General features: G+C 39.8%; 1 protein-coding gene across 1 annotated transcript; it reads right to left on the minus strand.

The window, feature by feature from the left end:
* Nucleotides 1–1,099: 1,099 nt before the first annotated feature.
* Nucleotides 1,100–23,997, minus strand: lmln (leishmanolysin-like (metallopeptidase M8 family)). Its single transcript, XM_062431936.1, has 16 exons — nucleotides 23,719–23,997; nucleotides 21,145–21,248; nucleotides 20,861–20,891; nucleotides 19,898–19,980; nucleotides 17,960–18,077; nucleotides 13,468–13,646; nucleotides 12,263–12,368; nucleotides 10,714–10,808; nucleotides 9,022–9,139; nucleotides 8,573–8,680; nucleotides 8,296–8,483; nucleotides 7,128–7,260; nucleotides 4,691–4,850; nucleotides 4,263–4,393; nucleotides 2,199–2,409; nucleotides 1,100–1,200 (listed from the first exon to the last, which is right to left on the minus strand). Exons 1-16 carry the CDS (start codon nucleotides 23,851–23,853, stop codon nucleotides 1,100–1,102), a joined length of 2,001 nt encoding a protein of 666 aa, XP_062287920.1. The 5' UTR covers nucleotides 23,854–23,997.
* Nucleotides 23,998–25,262: the final 1,265 nt, after the last annotated feature.

Below are 25,262 nucleotides of genomic sequence, written 5' to 3' on the forward strand. Positions count from 1 at the left end.
CTTATATTGAGCTGCCACAGATTTATCTCTTTTGTCTTAATTAATGCAATAGACCCAATGTGATCACTGGGAGGAATCTGCTCAGAGCAAAGGAAGCAATGACTTTAAACTGATGACCTGTCAGCAGGAGGTCAGGACACTGATTCCACCACTTTCATCCCTGTCTGCCTCTAAAAACAGGAAATGCAGCTCAGGGAAGTGTTATGTTTATATTTCACATTACAGGTTTTCTGGGTAAAAAGGTCCTTTGAACGTTTAAAAATGTAAACAGTTACCTCCTGCTGCCACTGGGAGCCACCAGCCTGCAGAGAGACTGTTGTTTCAGCTTGAAGGTAGTTTGTAGTTTTACAGCTGGCTTCTATAATACCTAACCATCATCAACAGTCCAAGAATTCTGTGCGTTCCTACCAGGCATTCCACTTCCTGTACCGCTTTTGCATCCCCCCTGGTTTTTTATCTGGGTTGATGGGAGACGGCAGGTAGCTGTAGTGTCAGGGAGCAGGTTGATCCACAGTCAGTCCCTTATCATCTTCAAGTGTGATTTAGCCAGAAGAAATCCGTGATCAGCAATTCAGCTGGAGAGAAATCTTCTTTACTCATGTGTTGATTTGATCCCACGTTGATTTGATTTGATTTCTGCAGTTGTGAATTCTGGGAAGAAAACTGCTGCAGCACAGGCCAGAGAGCACAGACAGTGTACAGTCTGCTGTCTGTTAAACCAGGGGACTGATGTTCCACACCATCTGTGGTTTGAGCACATGCTCCATGTTGCACTAATTCACACCTGAATGAGGCTTCAGCAAAAAGATTCCTGACAGTGGTGAGAGATGAACATACAGTTGTTAATGAAAAACTGAATGAACTGAGGAATGGAAGAGTGCAGGTCCTGAGGAAGGAGTGATGTAGTAAAAACTGGAAAGTAAAACTTACAGAGGACAGAGGGGGGAAACAAAGGATGGAAGGAGGGGAAGAAAGGTCTGCAGCTCAATTCCACACAGGGCTACAGATGAGTGTTATCAACTCTTGTCGACTTTTTCTTTTTTACATATTGTCCAACTACCTTGGCGTGTGTGTGTGTGTCTGTGTGTGTGTCTGTGTATCAGCTGCAGTGGCAGAGCAGAAGTCCAGCCATTAGGGGAAGCAGGTTGAGTAGTAGGAGCCACAGAGTAATGACCAGACCTGGAGAACTGGAGCATGGGTCTGAAACAAACAAACAAACCAACAAATGGATATGAACACCTGCCAGGAGACTTGTATTTCCCAACTACATCAACCAACCACCCACGCTGAATATTAAAGCCACTACCTTGGGTAATCTAATAGCCATGAGATCCCAAGAAAAAAATAGTTATGTGGGTTTGTTTGTTTTCTTAAGTCAAAATCAAATTTGCATTCTCCTGTTTTTGTGAAAAGAAATATAACTTTGTGGAAATTGGAGTGGAGTATTGTATGGTGTCATGGAGTGATGTTAACTGTGTGTGGTACAAAAAACTCCTTCATGTCTCCCTGGTGAACAAGTATTAGTAGAATCAGAAATATTGTGGGTGTAACCAAAGCCTGATATTGTATTCTTCTGTGCCTTTGTTGTCCAAGAACTATTAAGAGTAAAACATGTCACACTACTGTACTGAGTGACATATTCCTTCACCAGGAGTTTTGTCACAGTAATAGTAGCACAGTAGTAGTACTAACAGAGTCTACAGAAAGTAGCTCCAAGTAGAGGCAAGGACACACATGGCAGCTGTTGACCTGATAGTGGAAATGATTTGGGTGTAAGGACAGATGGGACCAAGTTGGAGTGAATCTGTGTCAGTCTGTGTTGACAGTCAGCAGATCAAACTGTTTAGTGTGTGAGGTTTGTGGTGTTGAGAACACTGGACAACTTAAAATAGAGGTACAGAAGATTGAACTGTAAAGAGAATGAATGTCTCTACAACATCAAAGCGCTGCATAGCTGTGCAAAACCTTCATTTTGGTTCATTTAACAAAGTTTCAACACAGGCTGCACTGTGTATTCACATTTATGTTTTTAGTACAAGCACATGGTTGCCTCCGTGTTTGTTTTGGTACAAAACACACAATATTTGGCATTGTTCTCATGAGATTTGCTGGATTATCTCTCCTATCTACTAACTTTTCCAGTAGAGAAAAACTTTGAAAGCATCAGCACATGTATAGCGAAGAGGGATGATACTGACCAATGGGGTTACTCCTGGAAGTGTTGACGGGTGGGAGCTGGTAGGGGAGAGGGCAGTTGTCACAGAAGTCAGAGCAGGCGGGGCAGATTAAGACGCCGTTGTAAACCCAGTCGCTTACTCGGACGCTTACGCTCAGCAGCTGACCTTTACGGAAGCAGTAGAAGGAGCGATCCTGAACGTACACCGTGAGGCCCTGAGCTGAGCATGACACCTGCAACAAGTATGAAACACACACTCAACACATTTATAGACATGATTCGTGTGTGTGTGTTGCATGTGTTACTCTTTATACTGTATACATTTATTAATCCTGTCCATACACTAAATATTTCAGAATTAAATACCTCCAACACTGATGACTAGACTTTAAAATAAACATTTTCAACCCTGGTTTGATATTAAGGGGGGAGACTGTTAATACCAAATGTTTCCATTAGGTGCTGTGTGTGGCTCAGTCACTCCCAAGTAAACCACTGACCCTGTTTACACCTGGCATTAACTCAGATGATCCAATCACAAGTGGACAGCGCTAAATGCAAGTGTAAATGACCACAAAGATGCATTGTGATCGGGTCACTCAAACCACCTGCCCAAGTAATGCTCCTTCCGTGCAATATAAAAACTGAATTGACTCTTCTTCTCCACGTGCAATATTCTTGTTTTTATTGATTGATTTTATTTTATTTATTTATTTATGTATGTATGATCTGTGATTGAGTGTGATGTGAATCCGCTATTTGTGGCACCTAACAGAGCAGCACTTTTAATGTTGTTGTATTGTTCACAATATAATGACAATAAAGACACTTTGACTTTGAGGTGGTCTGAGACACATTTGACCACATATGTTTTGAAGCATCCTGATGCGTCCCTGCAAGGATGTAAGAGAAAAATACCTCATCAATGCAGGACATGGAGATTGTTTTGGCATAGATGTATGTGGTTGCATTATTCCTAACAGTTGGAAATGTATATTAATTCTTGAAACATTTTTTATTAGCTCTTTAGCCCGCATTAAAAACTAATATGGCACTTGTCTGACATGATAACTGTGAGCAGGGCACTTTGACCTTCTAGCAGAAGTGACAGCAGTAAATGGTCATAAGCAGTGGCGTGCACAGACATTTTGGGGGGCAGGTGCTCAGTGAAAAATAAGGGCACTTTGTGCGGCATGTGGAACTGCCGGCTGCCTTATTATAGCAGTGTGAGACACAAACAAACATTACGGGCACATGTTGAATGTAACTGTATATTTATTTATGTCAATATGTTAATATCAATTGGACTATAGCACTGATCAGTCAATCACTGTTGTCTTATTTCTCTGGAATATACACACATGGAGGTTTTTAGTTTTTTTTTTTTTTCCTGTCAGAACAAAAGAAGTGTACAAAGTGTCATTTTGTGTGGAGTGAAGAGTGAGCATTACCATTCTCTAAAGCAGCATCCTCCTCTGTGCTCATCACGTCATATCTATTATTGATTTGGGCTAGCGTCGCTATAGCTTGGCAACTGAGGCTTAGGGGGAAAACAATACACTCGACTCGATTCATTTATGTGTTACCTGGCTGGTGGGGCAGGGGAGGAGGTGTGTGTGGGCTGAAGCTGTGCACTGCTGCAGCATATTGGGGCATTATTATCACACGCTTTTAATCGTCGAGCATTTATAGATGATCATGTCAACATGGGCCACATACAGTACGCTGTTAAAACAAAGAAAAAGAAAACAAACTTTCAAAGGGGCACTTGCTTGGTCCAGAGGGAAAAGGGCAGGTGCTATAGCACCACCTAGTGTCTATCTGTGCAAACCAAGTGGTAAGCTTGAGACACACGATAGAGACAGGTATGAACAGCAATGTCTCTTATCTGTCTACTTGTGATCAGATCACTCAAGAGGCATAGTAATGCATCTCCACATGTTTTGATGTCTCTGGCAGCACCACAGTCAGGACAACTGAGTGACACATGTTGTTTATTATTGTGCTATGGTGCTGTGTGTAGTCACTGTGTTTCAATAATGATCCACATAAGAGTGTAAACTGTTGAGAATTGTATTGACAGTACCTTGTAGCATCCAGAGCCCCAGTCAGGGAAAGTCATCTTCCTGGTGCACTGCTCCATAACAAAGGCTGACTTCTGATACAGACACACAGAGTCTGGTCCATACTGCTCTGCCCCATAATTCCTCCACCAGTCTGAGTACACATACAGAGATATTCACACTATTCATACAGACAACACTGGTAAGCTGTTAGTAATAGTATTAGCAGTAGTTCAGCACAGATTTAACTGCAAAATGCCCCCAAACTCCTCTACTGAGTTATAGTGATGATGTTGACAGTAAAGGTGTCAGTATAATTCAGTGCTCCCACAGTTTCTGAAACTTCAGAAACTGAAAATATATGTAGTATGAACGAGTTTGTTAGAGCATACTGGCACCTTAACGATGCTGGAGATAATAACAATGATAGTAACAGTAGTGTCAGTGTTACCTGGCTGATTCTCAGACACTCTACAGAAGGAGTTTCTTTGATACTCTCCACTCAGGTGCCAGCTGAACTCCTGGCTGAAGGGACAGTAGTCAGCGATCTCCACAGCGCCCCCAAAGAATGATAGCTGATCAGCAGCCACATCTGGGATCTGCTCAAAATACTGACACACAAACACATAGAATCACATATAGTGTCAGACCACAGTACTGCACTTGACTATGACATACAATAGTAAAGCACATACAATTAGTTAATAGTAGGGCTGTCAATCGATTCAAATATTTAATTGCGATTAATTGCATGATTGTCATGAGTTAACTATTCACGAATCACGAATTTGAATTTTTTTCTAAATGTATGTTCATCAGTTATGATATCAGTTAGGAACTAGTTACATTCGCTCCCCTGTTCACACACACACACACACACACACACACACACACACACACACACACACACACACACACACTCACACACACACACACACACACACACACACACACACACACACACACACACACACACACACACACACACACACACACACACACACACACACGCCAAAAAGGCCTTGACCAGAAAATGGCTTAAGAAGGACAAACCAACAATAAATGAATGGATTGATATAATCTATAATATATACGTGATGGAGAGGATCACATTTAAACAAGACACCAAATTGATATTTTCGAAGTAAATTGGTCAAAATGCCTATCTTATGTGTCAAGTATAAGACCTGATTTTATATAATTGGTCTACCATTAGTAAGGTCATACCCTCCAAATTTAAAAGGATTTTCCTCTTTCCCAAGTGCAGAATCTTTATGTGTTTCAGTTTAGATGTATGTTCCCATGCAAAAACAAAGATGTAGTAAACAAAGACGCATGCTGTACAAGTAGGAGTGGGTATGGTGTGTATATGTGAATATGTGTCTATACGGGAGTACTATGTGTAAACTGACTGAGCTGTCGAGATAAGTAAGGGTGTGGATACATGTGTCTATGTATGCATACTGTATTTATGTTGATACTGCTGTCTTATTTAACACTCGGATCCTCCCCATGTTATGTGTTTTGTGCCCAGTTGGCGCTTGTATGTTGTTTTGTACCAAAAGAAAAACGAATAAAAAGTAAATTACAAAAAAAAAAGATCTGTGTTGCAGAGGCAATAAATGTATTATTTCCAACAGAGCTGCCCCACACAGACAGACAGACAGACAGACAGACAGACAGACAGACAGACAGACAGACAGACAGACAGACAGACAGACAGACAGACAGACAGACAGACAGACAGACAGACAGACAGACAGACAGACAGACAGACTACATAAGCAGAGTACTGTAGTGAATCACATCAAGAGGTAACAATTTTAAAAGGTCACACTGTAGAGTGTGTCAGCTCATATAAATATCTCGGAACTGTCATCAACAACAAACTGAACTTTGAGGCAAACTGCGAATTTGTGTGTAAAAAGGGATCAGCGCCTGTTCTGTTTGAGAAAACTGTCCACTTTTAACCTTGACAGGACCATGCTGACCTTGCTTTTATAGAATCGGTCAAAAACAAAAATAGTTTACACCAAATCGTGAAATGGTCGAGCAAACTGATTGGAGAGTCTCAGCTTTATCCAGAATCCCTGTACAGCAGATAATTACAGAGGATAGCTGGCTCTATTTTAAAAGATAACTCCCACCCTCTTAATGGAGAGTTTGAACTGCTCCCATCAGGACGGATGTTTATGGTACCTGCTTGGATACAAAAACAGCTTTGTACCATCAGCCATCAGTGCTATTAACAAGTGAAAGAAACTGCTACATTTAACATGATTTATGTTTACATGTTTTGTATTGTTTCTTTTATTTTGTTTTTACTAATGGCACATATTTTATCTCTTAACTTGGTTTTATGTATCTTATGTCTTTTATCGACTTTTTCTTTTTCTTATTTCTTTTGCTTTTTCTTTTTTATTCTTGTATCTGGCTTTCTTGGGACAGTTCTCCTTTTGTCCTTTTAGTCTGAGCACTGTCGTCACTTTGTCTAACGTGTTCTTGTCCTGTACTGTCTGTCTGTGTGCGTAACAACATGAGATGACTCACTCACTGTAAAACTAATTTACCTAAGGGTACAACAAATGATCTGAATCTGAATCTGAACATAAAAATACTTTTTTTAAATGGCTTTAAAGGTTTTATGAGGAAGGAAAGGCTGTTATAACCGTGTCCAAACCATCCTGCCACAACATATCAACACAACCATAGTACACATGACAGAATATGATAGGAAACTCTGCTTTGCCTCTTCCCCTGATATGTCACCTCGCATATGATTTCTTCATGGGGGTTCATATTTGGTTGTGTGTGCCGAGGCTCTCATGCACACACAGAATGGTAGCCTATGCCTGTGAGTGTGTGTGTGTGTGTGTGTTTGTGTATACCTGGTATTCTAGTGGCAGCTCCTGTGGGTACTTCTGCAGGTTGCAGACAGCCACAGCCAGCTGGTCCTGTCTGCACGTCAGCTGAAGAGGAGAGGCTCGCACTGTGTTGCAGTATGGCGTCACAGCATGCCGTCTGCAACAACAAATGCACCACAGAACACTTACTTACAGTATATTATATAGTATATTTCTGTGCTGGTAATTTCAGATTATTCAAATTAAAGAATTAAATGGGGGTTTTTTCGACGGTTAAAGAGAAAAAAGGAAACTGGACATAAAAAGATAAAAAAAATAATATAATACTGTTCTCCCTGCGCGTTATGTACTTCGTGTATGTTATCACAGTTAAACGGTCAGCCAAACTCAGATATAAAACTTGAGCCAGGATCAGAGCGTCTTGCTCCCTTTATTCCTTTCTTTTAGGTGAAATACCACGAGTGAAACTGCAAATATATTTGCACGCAACGCACACTTTACATTAGCTCTCAAATGACTTTTATCACAACTTCCCAGTCAATAAACATCACACGTTACAATACTAAACTTAACATTACATATTCATCTTCATTAGTATCAAATATAAGATTATCAAACTTACAGCCATTGCTTTCGTGAGCACGAGAAAAGAAGATTCATTGAGTGACCGGCCGTCTTTCTTACAGCTGGTTGCTACGTTACCGCAAGTATAAACAGTTATGTAGCCTTCAAAATAAAATTCCAGATCGCTATACATCTATAACTGAGTGTGTGTGTGTGTGTGTGTGTGTTTCTTATGCAGAATTTCTTACCATAAATTTAATATAATACATTAATTAAATCATTTCAAATACCTTAACTCATAAAAATTATTCTGAGAGCAGAACAAAGACATACACAAAAATGTACTGAAAATCAAGCTTTTGATGAAAATCTATAAAACAGCGATTCTTGATTGCTGGTTAATGAAACAAGCTTTTCAAAATGAATAAATCTGGTCTCCAGGACGCATGCTCACAATCTGAGCCATGACACTGGAACTGCACATATTTCTACTATTGAGAGGAGAGCTCTGCAGACCCCTGTCATAGCTCAGCATGAGCCACAAGCAACACTTTCACTTTCACTAGGAACTACAAAGTGCAAAAAACACCTCATCAGAAGAGTTTAACACAAAGAGTATTATTGTGACCTCTGCCTCTGTTTGTCCATCCAGAACTTGCAACTCTTCATGACAAAGTCACAGCCGAGGCCCCGGCCCCAGTCCAACCTCTGGGCTAGGCTGTAGTTGGCTCTGTACCAGCCACTATCCTCCATGATTGCCAGTGTCAGACGAGAAAACACACGGTTCTGGGTGTGGGAGCCCGTCATCGCCTCATTCTGAGGAGGAAAAAAGCAAAGACTGAAGAAAATTAAACACAAAAGGAGAAACTAAAATTGTTCACTTCTCATAGAGAAAGTGTGATTACCTCCAGAAGTCTCTTCTCCCAGTGATTGAGTTCAGTTCCAGTCCCTCCCTGGTTTTCCAGCTCCATTCCCTCCAAGATGGGGCAATTGAAATGTCTCCTTGCCTCTTCCTGCAGGCACACAGAAGAATATACAGCTCCGTCAGTGATTGACAGTGAGTGTAATAAGAACTAAAATACAGGTACTGAAGGTGACAGTCTCCATCTTTTCCCTCTGAACTGTTTCCTCTATCATGTTAGGGTGAAATCTCTGCTCTGTTAAATTACTGATGGGCACAGCACACAATAGCTCATGGTCCAATTAAGCTCTAATTTAAAGTTCTTCTCATATGGAGTACTTCTCCAGATGTACTGCAGCTTAGAAATGAACCTTCTGTTGCCTGTAGTCCAGCTGGCTTATGTGCTCATGTGTATCCACCTCTGAACTGACTGGGAGACAAACAGCTTCTTACCACAACACGAGGTGTGACAAGGACGTGCACTTGGTGGCGGACCATCACCCCTCCTCTGATGTCCCACAGCCTGCTGACACACCTGATCACTGCCTCACTCCACTGGTACAGACCCAGGCTGACACACACACACAGACACACACAGTTTAATATAAGAGGTATAAGACTGCACAGTAGAAGGTTAGCTGTGTGCAGAGTTTTGGACTTTTTCATTCTTTAGATAATTATTCTGTCACTTTTCATGCATATTAATAAGTGTGCAACACTATGAAGGTTTTCAAGGAGAGACTGACTGGATTTCTCATGTAGTTTGAAGAAACACTGTCCCAACAACTTCCTTTTGCGCATACCGATACCCTGATACAGAAATTTCACTTAGATACACGCAGCTTTAAACTCTAACTCCTGTGTCCCCAACCAGAGAAGCTGTGATGGAATACAGTAGGTGGCTTCTAATGGTGTGAGAATTCCATGCAAATAGTTGAATATTGTACGTATCCCTAGGTAACCATGGACAAAGTTGAATATTGTACGTATCCCTAGGTAACCATGGACATAGTTGAATATTGTACGTATCCCTAGGTAACCATGGAAAAAGTTGAATATTATACGTATCCCTAGGTAACCATGCACATAGTTGAATATTGTACGTATCAATAGGTAACCATGCACATAGTTGAATATTGTACGTATCAATAGGTAACCATGCACATAGTTGAATATTGTACGTATCAATAGGTAACCATGCACATAGTTGAATATTGTACGTATCCCTAGGTAACCATGCACATAGTTGAATATTGTACGTATCCCTAGGTAACCATGCACATAGTTGAATATTGTACGTATCAATAGGTAACCATGCACATAGTTGAATATTGCACGTATCCCTAGGTAACCATGCACATAGTTGAATATTGCACGTATCCCTAGGTAACCATGCACATAGTTGAATATTGTACGTATCCCTAGGTAACCATGCACATAGTTGAATATTGTACGTATCAATAGGTAACCATGCACATAGTTGAATATTGCACGTATCCCTAGGTAACCATGCACATAGTTGAATATTGCACGTATCCCTAGGTAACCATGGACATAGTTGAATATTGCACGTATCCCTAGGTAACCATTCACATAGTTGAATATTGCACGTATTCCTAAGTAAACATGGACAGGTTAAGGCATGAGGTAAAGAAGAAAAAACGTACAATAAATAAGCTACATTAAAACTGTTCAAGTAAAACCTATTAAAATCCTTTAAAAATACTAGAACATGAGTTATAATAAATAATAATAGATAATAAGTGATAAAAAGTAGATAAAAATTATCTTTTTAAGCTGCAAGTATATTTTGCTTCTCGGGAAATGTTAATTTCAGAGTCTTGACCAACCAAAAAGAAATCTTTCTATCTTCCATCAATCTTTTTATGAAATGGATCTATTGATGTTGGTCATTTAATTCTAATGAGGGAAATATAATGGGGGAAGGGTCTTCTCTACATGGGACATTATGAAACCATCATAAATCATGATAACACTTAAAATGACTCTTAACCAGCTGTCTGTAGAGAGGTGATAGATGTTTGTTTCTTCTCTCATCATTTTGGTTTCCTTTAGTGTAAAGCATCACAACTGGAAGTGAATGTAAAGTGAAAGCTGTTTCCAAACAACACAAACTGTATTCACCTCTCGTTGAAGGCAGGCAAGCCACTGGCGAAGCGAGGAGTCAGAGGCTTACCCTCATCGTCATGGTAGAAGGCAAATAGGCCTGCTGAAAACCCCTGGTGGGCAGAGGAGAAATCACACACACAGCATAGCTGAGTCAATACATTCAGGCTCTATTCACACCGCAAATAAAACAAATCACATCTTTAAGACAGTGCCTCCTTTATTATTTGCAAGTGGTCAAATCAGAACTTTGTGTCTCAACTAAGGCTGTCACAATATCAGATTTTGACTGCATGGTTATCATGGCCAAAAGAATTCATAATAACAATATTATCATATCTGAGTTTATTATAGACTTTTTATTTTTCTTGAATGGCCAATATAGCCGTTAATATTCCAGAATTATGTAATTATGTTATGTTTTACTTTTGACCTGCCAAGGGACTACAGATGTAAATTAGCTATAAGCTCACTCTGGTACAATACATCAAATGGCAACATTTATGTTTAATATTGTACAACGTTGCAGCAGATTTACCAGCAGGCGAAGAAGAAGTCAATAAATAACTTCTGGGCTACGGAAATTGGAAAAATTAAATATCAAAAATGAATTTGGCCCTGGGGCGTTTTGATAATTTTCTTTTTTTGACCTGAGCCTAAAATCAAAAGTCCTAAAAGGAAAGCATAAGTTCCTTTTTGTATCACATTAATAAACTAATAATGAAATAACAAGCCATTTTTTAAATTTGTATTGTGGATTCTCAAATGAATATCAAATGAATGAATGATACATGGACCCATATGGTACGAAGCGCCCCTGAACGGAGCCTTCGTGGGGTCACATGGTAACAAAACCCCCCTCCAAAAACCAATGTGTAAATCCATCATGTTTTTTTTTTTTTTTTGCTGTCCAGACTTCAAAATCAATCTGGATACAATCCAGATATTCCAAAAAAAAAAAAAAGATTTGGTCTGGCTGTCTGAATAAGGTGCTACATCCACAGAAATCGTGGTTAAAAATCTGATTTATGCATTGACTTGTAGAATTGAAGTGGTTTATTGCAAAAAACCCAAGGAATCCACCGTACATCTCATATTTATACACATCTCAGATGTCATCAGCCAGAACACAATCATCAAATACATTCTGTTGTGAACATTGTTAAGGCTCAGTCACAACAGAAATATAAACAGTGAAATGTAACTTTTTTGAAAGACATGATGTGCAATCCTGAGAACAAGGTGCCAGTACACAGAAGATAAAATGAAGCTCAGAGTCACTGTGACTGACTACAGCTAGCATGTTCCCCAGCTGAGAGGCATGTTACCTGTTAGCTCTACAGCTACAGTCATTTTCCAAGTAACTCTGCAAAGTGGTCACAATGTCAGCAAACTGCTACATTAAGATATTTCACAAAGTATTTGTTATTAAGACACACTTTAAAAGACTGTGAACCTATCCTTTAAATCTAGTGAGCTTAGGTTCCAATACAGCTTTAATTATTAATGGTTTCAGCCATGCAGCTTCAGCTTCACAGAATTGAAAGAAGTGTGTTGTTGTACTAACCAGAGCGTGGATGATCTCGTGTTTAACAGTGGAGAGCATCCCTTCAAACTCCTGAGGCTGAGAGGAGATCATGGCAGGACACAGGTTGGCATAGCCTGCTATAGGTCTAAGTCACACACACACACACAAAATCACAGGGTAAATGAAGACATCTTGCCCTAAAAATAAGTCATATAGTTATTGAGGCTGAATATAAATAATTACAGCATTAGACGTATCATGTTCATTCTTATGCAGATGATATAGAGTTATATCTTCCCTACTGTCAACTCTACTGATTCTTGTTATTTGGTTGCCTATAAGGCCTGCTTTGAGTAAAGTAAGTGTTTGATGTCTGTCTCCAGCTCTCCAGCCCTCTGCCGGGAACTCGGGAATAGTTTTTGGTTCAAATCTGAACTTTGAAAATCAAATACAGGGGGTTATTCGGTCATGTTTTTTTAATGATTTAAAAAGTATTTCTAAAATCATTAAATGGATTGGCTCCCCTGCTGTATTTCTGATCTACAATGCCTGTACATACAAGAGCACACACTGAGCTCACAAGAAGAAGCTTGTCTGGCTCTTTAAGTCAACATTTGCCACCAGTGACCAGCTACCTATGATACTATTTTTTTAATCAGTAAAACACAAGTGAGTTAAATGGCTTTTAACTCACTTGTGTGATTTTCGATCTCTATCTATTATCTTATTTATTCTGCCATCTAATTTATTATCTTATTTATTTTATTTACTCTGCCATCTCATTTATCATTTTACTTTTCACTGTTTTATATTATAAGTTTCTCATGTCCTTTGCTAAAGAGTAACTACAACCAAAATGTTTGTTGAGGAATATATAATTCATTTATTAGTTGTCTCACATAGAATAAAACAACACTAGTCAGTGTGTCAACTACTAGTCACATACACTCACTTGCAGTGTGTATGTATATCAGTTTATTGTGTAAACCTAGATAGATTCAGTCTCATAAAACAGCGTGTTCAACAAGGTTTATATTTATTTGTATCTGTTTTTGGAATGTTTTAAATTATTTTATGGTCAGTTTAGATGCTTTAGAGGCTTTGTGGTGTTACTGAACTATAATACTGTCCATCCCATTCATATGAATTAGGATACATCACCAAGCCAGAGTAATAGTTGAGGAAACACCCTCTGAACAGCTAACACATATAACAACATGCAGATGATGTGCTGTTCTCCCCACCTGTCCAGCTGTGCCTCCAGCTGGCAGTAAGCGGCATAGGCCACTATGTTCTCCTGTCCACAGCGCTCAGTGGTGATACCGCTGACGTAGAGCACAAAGTCAGACCCTTCCACCCCAGGGCCATCTGGGGGGCCCAAGGGGCCACATGACTTCCCTGACTCACTGCACACCTTACATTGCTAGGAGAGAAATACACAAGAAAGGAGTGAGTAAAGGGACAAAAAGACCAAAATCTGAGGGTAAAACTCCCCTGCAGGAAGAAAAGACAAACCCATGGCAGCATATTAATAAATATGTCAAATACTCCAGGAACTCTACATTTATTCATTCCTTCTAAAGAAAAGTTTGTAGATTCTTAGCCGCACATGGTCAGCATTAAGTACAGATAGCAGAAGGAGACGTTTCACTACTATTATTAGCCTCTGTCCAGTGTGTGCAATAACCATAATGAGATTAACATCCTGACAATAACCTTCTTCATCTACCTTTATCCTTTCAACCTTCCACTCTGCCCTCCATTCCTTGTTCCTTATCAGTACATCCTACCACCTGGCTTCTTATTTAGGTATTTCTTCTTTTTAGGCAGGAGAAAGACTCGCAATGATGGATTATTTTTGATTGATCAAACTCTGTGGGGTTTATAATAAGTTTTAAAAGAGTTTAGAGAAATTTCTGCTTCACTGAAGCCACTGGTCAATTGCAAAGTCTGTCACTCTATGTATTAGAAGCATTTTCATAATAAATTAACTCTTAAATGTATTTATTCACATGCTACCAAAATTAAGTCACATATTGTTTAAAGATACAAATTGAAATATGTTTAAAATTGGCAATGTAATATTTACCATAATACAGTATATAACAAAACTGGGTACACCTCTGGTCAATATGACTAAAATGTTCATTACAAATCTTTTACATTTTATACAATTTTATTATAAAAGAAGAATGAATACAATCTATTTGAAAAACAATATTGACTAAACTATAATGAAAGGTCCATGTTTAAGAACTGCAACGTAAGTCAGCACACCCTTCATTACTGAGACTCCAGATTGGATCCTACTGTGCATGGATGATACCAGTCTACAACTAATCTGTGGAGATACGTTGTGCAATTCTTCACAGAAGATTACTTTCAGCTGCTCTTTGCTGGAGTTTTGTTACTCTACATTACATTTATTTTAAAATACTCTAAAGGTGTTTTCTATTGAATTCAGGTCAGGGGATATACTTGGCCAGCTAGTTTTCACTTAAAAAAAAGAAAAGAAAGAATGTTATGATTTTTTCAGTGTGTTTGGGATCACTGTCATGATGGAACATTCCTTTCCTTCTTGATGACACTGGGAGTCATCTTTTTATTCAGTATTTAGGTTCACAAACTTGCATTCATAGTCTACAAATTTCCATGGCCCAAACCACACATGCTGGAACACATTTGATCCAAGCTCTTTTATTTCAGTTTCATCTGACTAAAAAACACGTCGCCAGTGTTCGTTAAGCTGCTCTTTAGGTTCTTTGGCAAAATTTAATCTGGCAGTTTTGTTGCAGTATTATGAGCAAAGGTTTCTAATTTGGACATTGTCTGTAGAGGTTGACTTCAGGCAATGTCCTTCACACTGTCTGAGCAGTCACTGAAAACTTTCACAGATAACACTTTTGCCAGGTCAAAAGCACTTGCCCATGTGTTTTCTAATGCAAGGTTGTATAAATAGTGAATTGTGCGTGCCGTCATTTTTCAAGGATGGTCACTGCTCTGTTCTGTTATTGGTAGTGTGTGTCTCCCTGAACCTCCTAACCACTGATGTTACTGTGTTTTGGCTTCTGTTCACCAGCCTACTGATGAACTTGTACCCTCTCCCATCTTTATGAAGTCTCACAATCTGGTTTCTTACTTGTTCTGGCATTCCTTACATGTGGAGCTGTGCTACATGAGACACAACCCAGACTAAAACTGAGAATGTTGTGGTGTTCACAGGTTCTTTTATAATCTTATTCAGGCAAGTATTCTGAAGTCAAATTTTAAATCACTTCTGTGGTCACTCCCTTTTGTTGCATTGATGTGTTGGGACCAACCACATAGTCAGACAAAGGCTGGGTAAACATGTGGCTCAGGAGGTAGAGCGGTCATCCTCCAATTGGAAGATTGGCGGTTCGATTCCCGACTCCTCCTGTCCACATGTCGATGTGTCCTTGGGCAAGACACTTAACCCCAAATTGCTCCCGTTGCTGCACCAACGGTGTGTGAATGAGAATGAATGGTCATTTATCGCTGTTACGGCCTTAAGCCGTATGTATTGTTTCTTCCCTTCCTGTCTGTGTGTGTGTGTGTGTGTGTCCACCCCACAGTTTGCAGTAGATCCAGGGAGCTGATGACTGACAGCTGGGTCTGAATCAGGCTGATTGGTGTGGGGCGGCTCCCGTGAGAGTGATGAAAATAAAGAGCAGGTGTGCGCTGCCAACGGGGGTAGACACCTTGGATCATTATTATACTGTTGTTCTGTGCACGAGGTCGTGTGTTGGGTTACCCAGAGTTGGGCCAGATTGAGGTAAATACCTGTAGCTGCATTGTTTTCTACTGTGATATCTTTTGCTAGGTTTAGGGGTGCTGATCCTGTGTATTTCGGTTTTCGTTTGAGCCAGGGTAGGTAGTTAGGTTTTAGTTTAGTATTAAACTCGAACCCCATACGAGCTGGGGTTCGTAACAATCGCCTCCTCTGATATTGTTCTGTAGGAACGAATGTTGGTGATTGCTGTTTGTTTATGTGAGGTTGGGCCTGTGGAAACTGAATTGCCCCTCGGGGATAAATAAAGCTGAATCTGAATCCTCCTGATGTCCAGGTTGGCACCCTGTGTGGTAGCCCCGTCATCAGTGTATGAATGTGTATGAGATGTAATGTAAAAGTGCTTTGAGTGGTCGTAACAACTAGAAAAGCACTATATAAGAAAGAGATTATAACTTTGGTTCTGTTTCTTTATACAAGCAGTTCTCTGTACAATACCATACGTGTACTGTGTGCTGAACTCATCTTGTACAAGATATTAAAATACTAGTTTGTGATTTAAATTCGTTTACTGGACTCGTGATTTTCTCTCACCCTTAATTAAGGAAATCTCCAAAACATGTGTTTTAAGCCTGCTTTATTACTAATTTGTTGTGATTGGATGGACCGCCGAGTCCATTTTGCTGTTATACTCAGAGGAGTATTTAAGTTAGCTGTCTGTTTAGTTGTGTTCACCACACTACTGTTTGTGTTGTCCCACTCGGGAATGATGATGCGTTTGTGCCATCGCGGGGTGGAAAGTAAGTTACTTTATCAGTTAAAGAGTCACACAGCGTGTGTACAGAATATACGTGCAATCTATATATGCGCTCTCTGTGGACAAAGTAACCACTGCTCTTCCTCGCTATAGTGGGACTCAGCCGAGACGGCTTTTCCTCCTTTTCTCTCTCCTCTCCTGCTACCAACACATCTACACACTGACACATCCACTCCACACACCAATCCGTCCCTTTTTCGCACATCTGGCGGTCAGATAGCGTGGTACACAGCACCCCTTACCACATATAGCTGCTGTTTTGTGTGTTTAGCATTAGGTGGTAGATTAGTGTTTGTTAATTAATCAGTTATTGACTTTGTTAATTATTGTGTTGGTTAATAAATACTATTATAGCATTAAAGAGAAGTCCTCTTGTCATTATTGTGCAGAGTTATTATGATAAGTTTCACCATTCACTTGTGGGTGCTGACATCCCAGATGTTAGCTGCTGCAAGTGAACACATTTATGAGACATTTATAATTATATTTGATAAATAAAAAATTATAGCTAATAAACAAACGTGCTCCTAAACCGATCTCCAACAGATGTGTTTTGAGGCCTAATCTACTTAAACAGCTGCAATCAGTCTTATAAACCTCTGTTGTATTTAACTTTCAGGATGTGAAAACAAAAGATGTCAACTTGACTGCCTGTATGCAGAACTCAGGTAATGACTGGTGTGCATTGCTGTGAACAAAAGCTGTAGTCTACTGCTCTGAAAAGTATGCCCTGAAACTGCTGATCCTGCTGTTACTCTCCACTGTCTATTGTGGACTATTTTAACAAACATGTGACTCTTGATTAAAAGTTGTAAAATGCACATATGTCAACGAATGTGTTTGCTTGCAACTTTACTCTTCTCCCTCCTCAGCCGACTCATTCCATTCCTTGGTCAACAAACTGCTCATTATCTGAGGTATGCTTTTAGAAACTAGATCACTTGAATTGCCACTAAGAACTACTAAGTTACTATTAAAGATGGAATTATTCATGCATTTAGTGATTTTTGACCACAGTAGAGCACACAGACACCAAAACAATGAAACATTCAGTGAAACATCGTTATAACTAATGTGTAACAAGATGAAACTTGTTTCCAAAAGCTACAAAAGTTAAGGCTGAAGTTTGTATTACATTATCAATTACGTGTGTTCAATGGCCCTTGCTGACCTGCAGGTGGTGCTGTGGAACAATGACAGGGCCACACCGGGTGACATCTGCACAGGCATCCTGACAGTAGCGATGAGGGTCATCTCTCTTCCTCAGGTACTGATTGGTTGCACATTGTCTGACATGACACAGTCAACAAGGTAAGTAAATTTAACCAACGTTAATTTACTTCTGCATTGTAGATAAAGAACTTTTTTTTTTTTTTTTGGTGAAATAATATGGGTAGAAACTTGCATCTTTACATAATGCCAAATGTTAGAACAGCTACAGAATGGAAACACAGTAAAAGCTTCTTAATATCTACTTCTTCGTCCAGCAAAGGCAAAGGCTTATGGGCTGACCACACCTAAAACAATACTTATAATGATAATGATAAGAGCATCCTCACTTATGAAAGATGACGTTCTGTAAACAGTGCGAAGAACGTGCTGTGTGCTCACGCTGTGTCAGCAGCTAATGGACACTTACAACTTGTCACTGCTGTATGTTGCACAGAGAGAAAAACAAAGCCCGAAGTGGATGGGTTCACAGGTGGGTGCTGATTCAGTGTCAATTATTTCAGGACACTATAATTGCTGTGATGTTTCAATATTTACAGACCAAACTGCACTGACCAATGGTAGCAGACACTAAAGCACTGAAGTTCACAGAGGACCAGCTCTTACTGTGCTGCAGCAGGGACATACTGTGTGAGCAAGGCACTGAAGCTTAAAAGGATCACTAACTTGGTCATTTTACATTATAATGTAGAAGAAAGTTCCAGCATCATTGTATAATTTAAAGAAATCACTCCGGGTCTCACTCTGTTCCAACTTAAAGTGCATCAGTCTGTGGTGAGAAAGGAGCAAAACTGCATTAGAATAAATAAATAAAGCCATGAGTCAGTGTCAGAATAAGGATTATGTATGCAGGTGTTGAAGATTTACTGGAAATGTCAGACTAGATGGTATTGCTACCATTCATCAAATCGCTCTCAATGATATTGTTTGCCAGTATAGCTGTACTGTAGTTATAGTTGTGTTTTGGACTCCATCCACTTGAATTAGAACGATTTATAAAATATTTGTAATTATCCTTATAGTAATTGTTGTTGGTGTGGACAGCCCTTAAATCCCAAGATCTGAGCATTCTAAGACTTTAGCCAGTCTTTTCTGTATGGTACCGGTCTAGTAAAGATATGAAAGAATAATAAGAAATAAAAGAAAAACAACTGTTTGAGACATCCAATATCACAGTTAGGACAGGTTCACAGTTTTCTATGTCTCTCTTAAAACAATAGCTACCCAAATTAATACTGAAATGTTTTTTTCTTGCCAGAATCATTTCTCCTGTTCACACTGACCATTCTGTGTTAAAGTGCTAATATGAAGCTTCAGCCATCTATATGAGTCAAATCTTCATCTTCTATGTTTCAACGTTACAGTGTTTTTAGTACCAAAGTCTTTTTGTTACTATACTTCCACCACAGCTCAACAGGGAAACACTAAGAGGGAATTTGGTGCTAAAAAGACTGTAAATGTGTCAGATATCACTTGATATGACTAACTCACACTGATGAAGCTCAATAGAAGCTGATCATCTACTTTATAATGACTGTGTGGACTCACTGTGGATTTTGTCTTCCATCACTTCCATTGAAAGCACATTTGAAGGAGATCTTTTAATAGTCAGTATGAACAGGAGGAATGATTAAAGAGAGGAAAAACTCTTTCACTGTTTGGTTAATACACATTTGTGAACTTGTACTTTAAAAAGGTCCACCACTACTCTTACATTAAAATGCATTTATTATTAAGCACTAAGGGAGAGGCAGTAGTGTCACACATCATACACACATATTGGCTCCTGGATGGATCAATTGATCTGTATAAGCAGTGTACATGGATGAAAGCAGACAGTGTAGTGGATTTATACGTTATGATGAGACAGGCCACATACCTGCTGAGCAACACAGGCCCCACCCTGTGCCTCACACTGAAGGCCCTCTGCAGGTAGTCAATAGCCTGGGGGAAAAGCTTGTCCTGAGGAAGACACACACACACACACACACACACACACATTAGCACTATTTCAGTCTTTTGCACCTCTAACCACACACAGCATCACTGATAGGTAAGAACTTCAAACACTGGCATTTAGCAAAAACAAAATTATCAGCCAAGTTGCTCTTTTTCTCTACAATAACAACAAGCATCATGTCAATATTAAAACCTTCCAAACTGCTTTTCTAAATAAGTCGATACAGGTTGGCTCTCAGCAGCCACTTTTACCTACAAATGATGTTATGTACATGTCCTAAACTGAGATTGAAGGTGAGCACAGAGAAACTTTCCTCCTTTAGCAAATGAATGAGAAACCCAACTCTGCATATCATTCTGTACAGTGAAGAGAACAACATCCAACTGAAGGACCAAGAAAAACACATTTTTGAGTGTAGACCTATTTGATTATGGTTTATCTAGACAGTGTTGTTTTTATTGTAAGTTTGGATTGTCAACCCTTATTTCACTTATTTTCTGATCTTTGTGTGGCTTGTTGAGCTTTTTTTTGTATAACTGTAATTTTGAACTGCTGTTTTATTGTTGCTGTTATTGTGTGGACATGAGGAAGACTGCTAATCATTTTGTGGAGGCTAATATAAAGAGTAACGAATCAGAGGATGTCACACACTCCGTCTGTTTGTGTCTCCACAGATCTACTTCTTTAATTTTTGCACATTTTTATTCTCGTTAATTATCATGGTGAGTGGTAAATTCAAATTCAAGCTCCAAAACATCTGTTCAGCAGTCTGTAGGTGACTTCACAGGTGCTACAGTCAACAAGCAATGGTCCATCTTATTATAGGTTTTCATTTCATTTACTAAAAAGTGATCTACACATCAAGTTCTTAAATGTCCTCACCTTTACCAGTCTCCTCTTGTCTGCAGGAAGCCTGAGAAGAAAGAGCACAACCACTTGACACAGAAAACAACATGTACCCAGTGTAGACAAAAAGTGAGTACAACTCACACCTGAATCATATGAATCAATAGACACATTAAAATCTCAGGCTCAAGTTTTTTTTTTTTTTTTTTAAAGGAGATTTGTAGAACTGTTGATTGCTACATTCAACCTTAACTGTCAAATGTCTGCTTGCTAAGGCTCCGAAACATTCATATTATCTTATAAGCTGCTGCATTACTCACTGGTCAACGCTGTAGTCATAAATGATTTTAATCTTCAGCTGGAGGTCATCAGGAGAGCTTCTTTTAGTCAAGCGCTCAGGCCTCAAGTAAACTTGATGGACAACCTAAGAGAGGACAGGGGAAATGATAAGCAACCAAACATCTTTCACCAGTAAAGACAATCAAACAAACAGGCTAGTTTTATTAATACGTTTTATTTATAACACACTTTACATTTGAAGCAAATCTCAAAGTGGTACAAGGTAAAAGCATCAATATAAAAACATCATAACATAAGAGCATAAAAGCAGCAACCAGCAACCAGCAAGGTAATTAAAAGTGAAAGGTTCTGCAAAAAAGAAATGTTTAAAGTCCTTTTTAAAAACTCTCAGCAGTCTGAGGCGCCCTCAGCTGGTCAGGAAGGGCATTCCATGGTGCTGAGTTTAGTCCTGGGGAGGAGGAGGAAACTAGAACTTGTAGAGTGGAGGGACTGAGTTGAGGTTAGTTAGGTGAGTAGTTTTTTTGGTTTTGTTTTTTTTTTTTTTTTTTTTTTTGGGGGGGGGGGGGGAATTGCCATAGATGCACTGGTGAGTCAGGAGGGACAGCTTGTATTGAATGAAGTGAATGGAGACTCCATGACAGGGGAATTGACGAAATGTATAAAATATGCTATTTTAAATTATGATGTAGTATTTATCATGCTTTTTGCAGATGATGTGGTCCTGTTGGCTTCATCAGACAGTGACCTCCAACTCTCACTGGATCAGCTCGCCGCCGAGATGAGAATCAGCACCTCCAAATCCGAGTCCATGGTCCTGACCCCTGGACCTCGGGGTCTTGTTCACGAGTGAGGGAAGGATGGAGCGGGAGATCGACAAGCGGATCGGTGCAGCGTCTGCAGTAATGCGGACTATGCATCGATCCGTCGTGGTGAAGAGGGAGCTGAGCCGAAAGGCAAAGCTCTCGATTTACCAGTCGATCTTCGTTCCTACACTCACCTATGGTCATGAGCTTTGGGTAGTGACCGAAAGAACATGATCGCGGGTACAAGCGGCCGAAATGAGCTTCCTCCGTAGGGTGGCTGGGCTCTCCCTTAGAGATAGGGTGAGGAGCTCGGAATAGAGCCGCTGCTCCTCCGCGTTGAGAGGAGCCAGATGAGGTGGCTCGGGTATCTAGTTAGGATGCCTCCCGGACGCCTCCCTGGTGAGGTGTTCAGGGCACGTCCCACTGGTAGGAGACCCCGGGGAAGACCCAGGACACGCTGGAGAGACTATGTCTCTCAGTTGGCCTGGGAACGCCTCGGGATTACCTGGGAAGAGCTGGACGAAGTGGCTGGGGAGAGTGAAGTCTGGGCTTCCCTGCTTAGGCTGCTGCCCCCGCGACCCGACCCCGGATAAGCGGAAGAAGAAGACGGTACGGTATTTATCATAATAGTACATTTTCTGGAATTCAATCGAGGCGTTTTAAAGAATATTGCAAGGGACTATGATTGGCTCTGTGCATGCTCTTAGCTTGTGTAGGCTGTCTGTATAGGCCCACAACACGGTGTTTCGTGTAAGAGTAAACAAAGCCTGACTGACTCCTCCACTGCCTCCATCATTTCTCCCTCTCCTCACCCCTCATTCCTATCAGACCACAGCTACCATTACAATGTTACCACCTCAAGCCCCACAAAGCTGTAAATACATTTGAATAATTGCTGCAGAGGCTTCAAAACCCCCAAAAAAGGTGTTCAGTACATTGAAAAAAAAAAAAAATTTTAATATAAAATGTTCCACTCAGTGCATATTTTGAATTTTTGCCATTTTATCTAATCAAAACCTTTTGTAATATCAGCAACGTGATACAGAACAATTCTCACATTTTTAATATGTCATGTTTGCAAAGATGCCTGAGTGTCATATGTTGTTGCCAAGGAAACACAGGCAGAATGAATGAAACACTCCTCATATACCTTCTCTTGCAGCTTCAATGTGTTGGGCAAAGGCTGTACATTACATGTATTGCACTGACCGTACATTACGGTTATTGTAAATACTGTACATTACATTTATTGCACACTGTACATTAAGGTTATTGCAGATACTGGACATTAAGGTTAGTGTATAGACTTGACATTACAGTTATTGCAGGTTGTTGCAGATAGACTACTGTATATTACGGTTATTACATAGACATTAATTGCAGTCAGTGTGTATTCCGTCGCTGCATAGACTGTACATTACGGTTGTTGTCTTTAGACACAGCTTACTCGGAAAAAAACAAGGGAGCCTCATGTTAGCCCGTTAGCTTTCTAGCTAACTACACCATCATTCAAATCACTGTCACCAAATCCGAATTGAGTGGAAAATTGAACTTGCTGAAGAATTTCCCATTTGATGTAACACACACATTAATATTGCATGTCATACTGGACATTGGGTATGGTTCACGTTAGTGTCAAGCTTCATATTTAATGTAACGTTGCTGTTACATGGATACCGTAAAGCTATTATCCAGTGCAATACCAACGTTGATTAGCCACCACAGCTAGCATGCTAACTCTAGCTATCTTAGCCCTCACGCTGGTTCTCAGCAGAGCACACACAGGCTCACCTCACTGGGAGAGGGGACTCGGTGTTTGCACGTCCCATGACAACTCACTAACACAACAAGGAGGGAGAAGATGAGGGCCGGGCCGAGGAACCAGGACACGGGCGGCTTGCCATCCCCGCTTAGCCTCGGCTCCATCCTCCTACCAGCCCGAAGACCTGGGCTCGGCAGCCCGCAGTAAACAGAACCTCCGCCGGTCCGGTCCCCGCTGTGCTCGTTTCATTCATCGCTTGCTGGGTAAATCAGAACATGTTAACATTCCGGAAAAACAGGCGACGTTAAAATATGAAGAAAAGGGATAGCAGTGCTGGCCGGGAAAAAACCCAAACTAAATCAGTGGCTGACAGCTGCAGGTCCTGGTTTGTTGCTGACGGTCAGCTGGGAGGAGTAGCGGTGCTGCGAAGATCGTCAGTCTCCAAAACGATGAGTTCTCAAAGAAATATATGTTGTACATTCTCGGTTTAGAGACGAGGCACAGCACTCCAAAGATTTTCTCTTTCATATGAACAGTCACTCTGAAAATTATATTTTGTACCGAAAACTAAAATGTGCATGTGTGTTTGACATGGCTGGATTACCCCGGTAGGAGGCAGAGATTAGCTGTGTATTGTATCAAACCAAATACTCACATCTATTGTCTTTTAATTTTTTTGGTCGACAAAAACAAAAAGGTATTTCAGCTAGAAGCCATCATCAGTATATAAACACAGAGGGAATGGACATTTATATAACCTGTTGAGGTTCAAACAATAATCACTAAAGAGCACACAAATCAATATTCATAGAGCACCAAATCACAACAAGTTATCTCAAGGTACTTTTCACAAGCAGGTCTAGATTGTAGTTTTATTTCTCTGTAGAATAAGATCCATCCGCCCAGATATGGCCTCTTCTAATTAAGGTGTGACCACAATAATCAGTAAAAACAAGAACTAGTATCATGAGCTAAAAAGGCAATGAATGTTTAAATCTGAAAAACCAAGACCAGAAAACATAGCAAGAGGTTATATCAAGAGAATGATACAATCCAGATTAATAAATGGAGATAAGTGAAAAAAAAATGCCACAAAACATAGTAAATAAATAACTTAAATATGCATACATTCACATTCCATCTATAGAAAATGGTAATAAAATTAGCTTATGCCTAAAACTTCCCAAAAGCACTAACACGTTAATCTTCATACATAGAAGGCTCTATTTTGTAGAGAATCTGAAAAAATCTATGTGTCAGTAGTGGGGACACATAGCATGTAAAAGGAAATAGACCTGTTTTACAAGATGCCATAAAAATATGCAATTGAAAAAAATGTCAAGAATACATCCGTGTAAAGTATCTAAATATAGTGAGGACAAATAGCATTTCTAATCTAATAAAGAGCTTTATGATCCTGTTAAATAGTTTAAATCCTTTCAACATTATACAGAAAAATACAGAAAAAGAAAAAAGTGTAAAGACAAAATACATATAGTAAGGATAAATAGCATGTAATTAAATTAGCAAAGTAATTAAATCTAACTGTCAGCTAGCTTGAATTCTATCAAGA

This window comes from Scomber scombrus, chromosome 13, assembly GCF_963691925.1.
Source record: "Scomber scombrus chromosome 13, fScoSco1.1, whole genome shotgun sequence".
NCBI classification, from domain to species: Eukaryota; Metazoa; Chordata; class Actinopteri; order Scombriformes; family Scombridae; genus Scomber; species Scomber scombrus.